The 10,000-nt window shown below is 46.5% G+C and overlaps 1 protein-coding gene across 1 annotated transcript in view; it reads right to left on the reverse strand.

The window, feature by feature from the left end:
* Positions 1-10,000, reverse strand: part of LOC135101496 (heterogeneous nuclear ribonucleoprotein K-like) — a 99,320-nt gene that overhangs the window by 8,397 nt on the left and 80,923 nt on the right. The window contains 3 exon segments of the mRNA XM_064005547.1: positions 331-510; positions 512-703; positions 1,959-2,087. Of these exon segments, the coding sequence (XP_063861617.1) occupies positions 331-510; positions 512-703; positions 1,959-2,087 (501 nt within the window).

Raw genomic sequence — 10,000 nt, forward strand, 5'->3', positions numbered from 1 at the left:
CACACACACACACACACACACACACACAGAAGCATTTTCATCTTAATTAGCTCCCAAGGTACAAGGATCAAGAATGAAATATGAGTATGTTTAGAAAACTAAAACATACATGGTTCCTTAAAAAGAAGAAAGGTATAAGTAAATAACTAAATAAATTACAACAGAATTTCAAGATCAACAAGATCTCTCAAAAAACTTGCAATTTGAAAATTAAGATTTTTCTTTCAGAAATCAATAAATTAATAAAAGAGAAAGTTAATATTCTGAGAGATGGACAAAGGAAGCCTTCCTTGAAATGTGGTGTTTCCTTCTTCACCTTGCTCCACCTACCTGAGTTGAGGTTGTGGGCAGGTCCCCATTGTGAGGGTCACTGCCATTCATGAAAGGTTTGCCTTTCCCCAGCATTCCCTCAAACTCTCCATTTGGGGGACCTCGCATTGGAGGAGGAGGACCATGAGGTGGTCCCATTGGCCCACGGCGGCCAAATGGTGGTGGTCCTGGAGGTCCGCCCTGGTGGTCCACCAGGAGGTCCCATTGGTCCTCGACCCATTGGTCCTACAGGACCCATGTGGGGAGGGCCACGACCCATGGGACCACCAGGGAATCTGCCTTTGGGTGACTCTCCCCAGCCTCCATATTCATTGGCAAAGAACTCATCGAAGTTGTGAGGATTGTAGGGATTGTTCATCCCCTTTATGGGACTCTGGAATAAAATAAACACCTGAAGTCACAAATGTTCATCGAGAGAGAGAGAGAGAGAGAGAGAGAGAGAGAGAGAGAGAGAGAGAGAGAGAGAGAGAGAGAGAGAGAGAGAGAGAGAGAGAGAGAGAGAGAGAGAGAGAGAGAGAGAGAGAGAGAGAGAGAGAGAGAGAGAGAGAGAGAGAGAGAGAGAGAGAAATGTTGGAGGGTATGACAAAAGTTTGTATACTGAAATATATGACCAATTCTCTCTCTCTCTCTCTCTCTCTCTCTCCACACACACACATGCAGGCAGGTATACAGAAACACAAACAGACTTGTTTCTCAATACAACCTTTGTTGGTGAGTCCCACTGCCATACCATCAAGCACCACACCTCTCTCACGACACATCTAGTTATTAAGAGAAGGGAGTGTGAAAACTCCTATTCCACCTTAACTTTGTTTACAAACTACTGCTACTCATGATTTCATCACATGCAGCATTTCCCAGGCTAGTCCAGTGCTGCAGTGTCTTGACTGTGCTTTTACAACAGAATTTAACAGTAATCTTTAGTTTACATCCATATTTTCATAAAAAAAAAAAAAAAAAAAAAAAAAAAAAAAGTTTCACTACTGTGTGTCTTCTTGTAACATTCTTAAAACCTACCTGACAACCTATCTAGGCACCCAGTCAAAACTTCTTACAGATAAGTAAACAAAATATTTTTGAGTGCATGCACTTATGCATATGTGCAAAATACACACACGTGTGCACATGTGCATGCACACATGCATGTACACACACACACTGGAAAAGGCAGTCACATTTGGGAATATCTTGCACATTAAGCCATGTATTGATTTTGACTATACACCTATCTTCTTGTATTTCAGTTGCTACATATATAACAGCTTAACAATGCTCTTTCCAGGGCTGAGGTCCCTGCACAGGGAAAAGATCTGTAGGCAAAAATACTGTTTACCTACATATGTTGCTGTCTATTGGCACCCAGTAAGGTCTAGTATGGTTCAAAATCATTATCATGGCACTAAGAACCAAATATGTAATAATGGGTAATCAATTCTGGTACTGTGTGCTTTGCTGTTCTCTTGCAACTTGTAAAGATAAAGTGAAATATTATCACAATTATATACGTGCTTGAATCAAAACTGGAGTCAAAATCAGTATGTGGCTTGGCATACACTGTTAATGAAATATTTTAAAAGTCTAAATTAAATTTGTCAGCATAAGTGAATCACAAGTAGCATTTTCCTCACCTCCCTCAGAAGTTCAATTATCCGGGTGATGGTAAGGACGGTGCGGTCACGGTCACCAGTGATCTGGATGACCCGGTCAGTAGACTGGGGACAGCAGTTCGTATACACTTTGATCTGTCCTCCACATTCCTGGCAAGACAAAATAGCACCTTAGATTCCTGGCAAAAATTCTTACACCATATGCATGTATACAAATGTGCACAAATACACACACACACACACACACACACACACACACACACACACACACACACACACACACACACACACACACACACACACACACACACACACACACACACACACACACACACACTACGAGTTAAGTTCTGCTGCATTACAATGTTCGTTATGGTGCTTTGTTATAAAAACCACTTTTTTTTAAGAGTGAAAAATACCTTGGCCTACAGACTTAGGTACTGGACCTAATAATGGTAATACACAGGAATAAAGTATAAGATGTAAAACACTAAAATCTAAGTTAACTACAACCACTTTCTTGACTTCATCACTTATGTCAAGAAGACCAAACATATACTGGATCTTACTGCCTCCTAACTTTTCTTTTCATGTCATCTGATTATGTGCTTTTGAATGACTTAAATGTGTAATTCTTAAAGTGCACCACAATGACACAAAATGAACAGAACATGACAATGAAGTAATGGGAGGAGAGGTAAAATGTTCAAGTAATGCTGTTACAGGCATACTGAGCACTGATAAGTTGAAAAGAATACTGTCTTAAAGCTACTACCTACTGAAGACTGGTAGGTGTATCTCCTCAAACACAGATATCATAGAACATGTAAATAAATCTGCAAATGCAATGTGTCTTAAACATAACTGTGAATACACATTAGCATTCACATGACAAACCATAAAATTACCGTGGAGGCTTAACACAAAACCATAATGGAGCATAATGAGGATCAATTAATTACATAATCTCTGGGTGCATGTTTTCTGTTTAATGATATTTGGAAGTACCATCAGGGTGGCTTTAAAATGTAATTGCATCCTATCATTGCAGCAGACTATAAACAGCATCCATTGTGTGAACCATATCAAGAATAATTTCTCTTAAAGCATATGACAATATAGCTCACCACTGCTCAAAGGCATAAAGGAGAGAGAGAGAGAGAGAGAGAGAGAGAGAGAGAGAGAGAGAGAGAGAGAGAGAGAGAGAGAGAGAGAGAGAGAGAGAGAGAGAGAGAGAGAGAGAGAGAGAGAGAGAGAGAGAGAGAGAGAGAGTTGGAGGAGAGCTGGAGGAGAAAGAGTCCGACACACACACACACACACACACACACACAGAGAGAGACTCTGAGAGAGGGAGAGAGAGAGAGAGAGAGAGAGAGAGAGAGAGAGAGAGAGAGAGAGAGAGAGAGAGAGAGAGAGAGAGAGAGAGAGAGAGAGAGAGAGAGAGAGAGAGAGAGAGAGAGAGAGAGAGAGAGAGAGAGAGAGAGAGAGAGAGAGAGAGAGCAACTTAAAGGTGGCAGTGCGAGGCAGGCTGGGGCAGGCGTTGTCGTCATTGCGGGAACGAGAGCGATGTGTGCCAGATGCAGGGAAAGCATCACTACTCCCTCACTCCTCACACACACACACACACACACACACACACACACACACACACACACACACACACACACACACACACTTTCCGGTCCTTGGTGCATCCGTGGGGTGGCTCGCAAGTCGTCATCGTGCCATCACTATGCGCGGCTCAAAACTTGACGTAACTAAGCCCTGGCCTTCGGGGAGCACCAGGCACGCCTCCTACCACAATCTGAAGCCTCCATGATACACTGGTTCGTCAGGAAAAGACGTTTGCATGTGGGGTGCGTGAGTGCGTACGTGTCGGCGTGCAGCTGACGGGTCGATATGAGGGAGGCAGAGAGATTCCCTTGAGAGTGCAGACCCGGCCTTCTTCTCCCCACTCACCCACACGCGCTCAAAGCGCCCCCTCTCACTCTAAACAGGCTTAAACAAACAAAACTGATCTATATTGAGAAGAAAAAAACAACTTGAACCAGAGCCATTATATATATATATATATATATATATATATATATATATATATATATATATATATATATATATATATATATATATATATATATATATATATATTCGACTTTGCCGAATAATGTAATCTTGAGGACGTTACACATTTAATGGCCATGTGGATATTTTCTGTGCGATATATTGCCACTCAGATTGCCAGATCTGTGAAGGCGGCGCCGCTAAGAGCGCCAAAATAGTAATAATGAGGGTGAAACACGATGGCGGCATGGGCAAGTCGGTGAGTCATTTCGGAGAGTTCCATGAAGGGCGACGCGTGCCGCTTAAACAAACTAGCGTCGTTAATGGTGGGGCCAAGTTACGAGAGGGCGGCCCCCTCGCTCGCTTCCCTACTGCCGCTCTTAGTGCTGACAGACAAAATGTTGGGAACAGACCAGTCCAGCGGATGGGTTTACACCTCCTGCGTCTTACTGAAGCCAGCCCACGCCTACGTTCAAATGTACGTTCTCGCCGGCACACTCTTGAGGCATGTCTGGATGTCTGGCTCTGCTAAGTGCCACAGAAAACACCACCACCGCCATTGTCGGCGATAATGGCGGGGAACGTGTTCGGCCAGTGTCCCCTTAATAGAAAACGGGGCTGTCACTCACAAGCACGCGTCCCTTTAACTCTTGACTGGCCGGGCCACAGCTCAGGCTTTCCTGCAAGACAACTCACATGTGATAAAACCCAGACTTTTAAACTGTCCACATACCTGTGCACAAGTTGCCTGTCTTACACGCACGCCGACAATGCCCCGGTCACTTCTCGAAGCTATTTCCAGCTAAATCTATGTGCGGCACGCGTCCCCTTCCCGTGGTGCAGGAATGCTCTCCCCTCACTGAAACGCTAAATGCCACTTTGCTTCAAGGAAGGATATAAATCATCGCAATAATGACTCCCTGGTTACTGCCACAATCTTTCCTCATCCAGCAGAGGCATCGGTCTTCAACTCATCTGCTATATATTTATCTATTTCCTCAGATGCCTTCATATATTCTAAGTAAAGTAAGAAAAACCAAGGGGAACCACAACGAATGTCTAGACTCAGGGCTTGAGGCGTGGAACTCACCGACATAATTAGTCATTACGTGTCACGGCATACTTGAGTGAATGAAGAAAGAACACAACTGGCACAGCACGCTGGCACACCGCCCTATCCCTGGCACCTGACGCGTGGCCAGGTGTAACCAGTTATGAGAGCAGGAGGAGGAAGAGGAGGAGGGCACGGCAGCGAGACAATGAGTTATGGGCGGTGAACCCTGGACGCCTGGCAGCCCTTCACAACTTCCAGCATTGCGTGAACGAAGCGGCTACAGTGTTCGGCAGCGCCCTCTGTGAATCAGGTGCCGCAAAGTTTCCAGCATGACACAGCAAGTCGAGGAACGGGCAGGAGTGAGCGAGACCGCAGCCTGCACCCATAGAAACACTTCAGGTCAGCGACGTGAGCGATTCTTCTGAGAAACAGAGAGAGAGAGAGAGAGAGAGAGAGAGAGAGAGAGAGAGAGAGAGAGAGAGAGAGAGAGAGAGAGAGAGAGAGAGAGAGAGAGAGAGAGAGAGAGAGAGAGAGAGAGAGAGAGAGAGAGAGAGAGAGAGAGAGAGAGAGAGAGAGAGAGAGAGAGAGAGAGAGAGAGAGAGAGAGAGAGAGAGAGAGAGAGAGAGAGAGAGAGAGAGAGAGAGAGAGAGCGCCAGCCATATATTTATCAGTCATATCGCCTACAGCTTCAGGAACTTAATCTAATGGTAAAGGTTAGCACTTCGCAACACACACGCACGCACATGCGCGCGCGCACACACACACACACACACACACTTTCTTCAATGCCAATCCATCACACTTCAGGATGCATAATGACAAAACACCATACCTACTGATATAGTGTTATCCTCACCACACCGCCACCACCACCACCACTATCTGATTCTATAAGACAAAGGCCTATTTCCCCCAAGCTCATCCGCTCATCAGTCATACACGCGTCTATTCCAGGATATTTCAGAAAAAACTTCTCGTCTCGTGCCTGTCTAGTTCTCAGTCTGTCTTGCCTTCTTAAACCACAAGCAGTGTTAACCATTACTGTACGGTGCCCGGGAGAGTGGAGGCGGCAGGGGCCTGTAATGCCGGATACACACAAGGACGAGAGAGAGAGAGAGAGAGAGAGAGAGAGAGAGAGAGAGAGAGAGAGAGAGAGAGAGAGAGAGAGAGAGAGAGAGAGAGAGAGAGAGAGAGAGAGAGAGAGAGAGAGAGAGAGAGAGAGAGAGAGAGAGAGAGAGAGAGAGACCTATGGGTGACCCAATAAGGCGAAAACTATTAAGAAACACGAGGAAAAAGGAGAGCAGGGGGAAAATGCAAGGAGTTTTGAGTTCCTTTACTGTACTCGTATATATTTGTAAGCAATATTTTTTTGTTGTAGCCAGAGAGAAGGATCGCTGTCTTTGCCTCTTTGTGACGTCAAGTATTTGGTGGCAGTTACCACCATGCAACGAGAATGTTTAGTTTACGTTACCAAGACCCCCTTTGGCTGGCTGGTCAAGGTGGGGCGGGTCACCTAGCCACGGGACAAGGGGTTACTGGCCTGTGGTGGTTAATTCAGTTTGCCACGGTTACCTAGCCATGATGGGACCAATTACTCAGCTCTCTGACAAGGCTGCCAGGCTGCGTTGTCTTCCCTCCATGGGTCAAGCAGCAGGGCAAAGGAATGACACACGAAACACACTGGCGCCTCTACATCTTACCCTTGTACTTAACCTTCCCTCATGCTATGCGGGTGCAGCGGGGCTCCTTGAAGTAACCATTCATTGTACGTGAGAACACTCTTGGGGAGGGGATATAGGCACAGCAAAACTGAAGCATAACAATCAGTAAAAAACAATTTGCATATGTAATCAGGAGACACTAAAATAGTTGACTCATTAATAAAGCATTCCAGGAAGGTATTTGCCGCACAAGTTGTCTGGGAGAATACATAGGAGAAGGAGGAGGAGGAGGAGAGGGACGGGTGCCGGTGACCAAGTGTGTACAAAATAATTATATGGCCATGTACGAGAGGGAAGGGGTTTTTAACAATGGTACACAGAAGAACTGAGCCGCATTAGTGGTGACACAGAAACCCAGCCAGCGATGCGTCGACTCTGGCGTGCCATGTGGCGCTGGGGATGGGGGGTGAATTTTAGGACGTGGAGGGGCTTGGTGGGGTGCAGGAGTAGGAATGATCGAAAGGAAATGAGAGGAGAGGAGGAGGGAGGGAGAGCATGGCCCGACCACAGGTCTGCTGTTGGCGCGATTGCTGCCACCGCTGCTGGCGGTGTGGTGGTGATGGTGGTGGCGGCGGTGGTGGTGGTGGTGGTGGGATCAATACCGGCTACTTCCCTAGTACACCACCTCGTCTGCAACGCTTTCTCCAACAGTACCCGGTCGTGGTATTGGTGTGGAGCGCGGGGTAAGTGGTGAGGGGTTGGGGCTGGGGAGCGAGAGTGAGGGAGACACGAGATCGATTGCCACGTTGGGTGTGGCTTGGAAGCCGTGGTGTTGGTGGAGGTGGATATGCTGGTAGAGAGAACAGCGCCGTGCACAAACACTGGCCGTCTGGCCCACTGTCTCACAATACTCACTGCTTCACCACTACACGTCACTGGTCTAGATCCAATTTACCTGTTAAACATGACAAGTCGGTAGTCCCCGGTCAAGTCCGTTATCCCGGTAGCGATGAGGGGGCCACGAGCACTGACGAGGAGGCCATGGCGAGGCTGTGCCTCTGGCTCGCACTGCCGCACAAGGCCATCACTAGGATGGTGATGGCACGGGAGTTTGGCGAACGGAGGGCACGGCGGGGAGGCCATCACGCCGCTAGTGTGCAGCGGGCGGCGACCAAGCGGAGAGTGAGGCTCGGCCCGCGGGTTACCTGGGTAATCCCGCTATCGACCGCCCTCCCCTTCCCTCTAACCCCCCACCAAGTGTACCCCCACACACCGCCGACCGCCAGCCTGCGAGCCCCAGCCAGCCGAGGGGAGCAGCTTGGAGAGGGAACGGGGGAAGGGGAGGAGGGACTGCCGCCGCCACCTGCCCGAGGCCCACACACCTGGCGCCACGTGTCGCACGCGCCCTCATGCGCGCACGCACACAGGAACACACACACACACACACACACACACACACACACACACACACACACACACACACACACTCACTTTCAGAATAAAGGGACAAGAAACTGATATTTTACATCATAAAAGCAGGTCGCTAGTTTAACTAAATTCAAATAAACATTATCATGAGAAAATATATGCACGTATACAGTTGTCCCTGCGCGCGCCCTTGATAGAACAAACAAGAGAACGCGCACTGCCACTTACATACACATACACGCGTAATGAATAAGTGTGTGTGTGTGTGTGTGTGTGTGTATATATATATATATATATATATATATATATATATATATATATATATATATATATACACACACACACACACACACACACACACACACACACACACACACACACACACACACACACACACACACACACACACGTTTTTGTGTGCTGAGCGCATAACAGAGGTGATAGTGTCTGGCATGGAGGCGTACATTCCTCACTCTTTTTCTCGTCCTAAACCTTCTAAACCTTGGTTTAACACAGCTTGTTCTCGTGCTATACATGATAGAGAGGTGGCTCACAAAAGGTACTTAAGCCTTCCATCACCAGAATCTCATGCACTTTATATTTCTGCCCGGAACCATGCTAAGTCTGTTCTCCAACTAGCCAAAAACTCCTTCATTAACAGAAAGTGTCAAAACCTTTCAAGATCTAACTCCCCTCGTGACTTCTGGCATCTAGCCAAAAATATCTCCAATAACTTTGCTTCTTCTTCTTTCCCTCCTTTATTTCAACCAGATGGCACCACTGCTATCACATCTATTTCCAAAGCTGAACTCTCCGATCAAACCTTTGCTAAAAACTCTACCTTGGATGATTCCGAGCTTGTTCCTCCCTCTCCTCCACCCTCTGGCTACTTCATGCCACCTATTAAAATTCTTCGCAATGATGTTTCCCATGCCCTTGCTGGCCTAAACCCTCGGAAGGCTTATGGACCTGATGGGGTCCCTCCTATTGTTCTCGGAAAGTGTGACTCCGTGCTTGCACCTTGCCTAGTCAAACTCTTTCAGCTCTGTCTGTCAACATCTATCTTTCCTTCTTGCTGGAAGTTTGCCTACATTCAACTTGTTCCTAAAAAGGGTGATCGTTCTAATCCCTCAAACTACCGTCCTATTGCTTTAATTTCTTGCCTGTCTAAAGTTTTTTAATCTATCATCAACAGGAAGATTCTTAAGCATTTATCACTTCACAACCTTCTATCTGATCGCCAGTACGGGTTCCGTCAAGGCCGCTCTACTGGTGATCTTCTGGCTTTCCTTACTGAGTCTTGGTCATCCTCTTTTAGAGATTTTGGTGAAACTTTTGCTGTTGCCTTGGACATATCAAAAGCTTTTGATAGAGTCTGGCACAAAGCTTTGATTTCCAAACTACCCTCCTACGGCTTCTATCCTTCTCACCCCCCAGCTGCTAACTCTGTACAAGGACCTTATCTTATCTCAAGTTTCCTTTCTGACCGTTCTATTGCTGCTGTGGTAGACGGTCACTGTTCTTCTCTTAAATCTATTAACAGTGGTGTTCCTCAGGGTTCTGTCCTGTCACCCACTCTCTTCTTATTATTCATTAATGATCTTCTAAACCAAACTTTTTGTCCTATCCACTCCTACGCTGATGATACCACCCTGCACTTTTCCACGTCTTTTCATAGACGTCCAACCCTTCAGGAGGTAAACATTTCACGCAGGGAAGCCACAGAACGCTTGACTTCTGATCTTTCTAAAATTTCTGATTGGGGTAGAGCAAACTTGGTATTGTTCAATGCCTCAAAAACTCAGTTCCTCCATCTATCAACTCGACACAACCTTCCAGACAACTATCCCCTCATCTTC

Source organism: Scylla paramamosain, chromosome 6 (genome assembly GCF_035594125.1).
Source record: "Scylla paramamosain isolate STU-SP2022 chromosome 6, ASM3559412v1, whole genome shotgun sequence".
In the NCBI taxonomy this organism is placed as follows: Eukaryota; Metazoa; Arthropoda; class Malacostraca; order Decapoda; family Portunidae; genus Scylla; species Scylla paramamosain.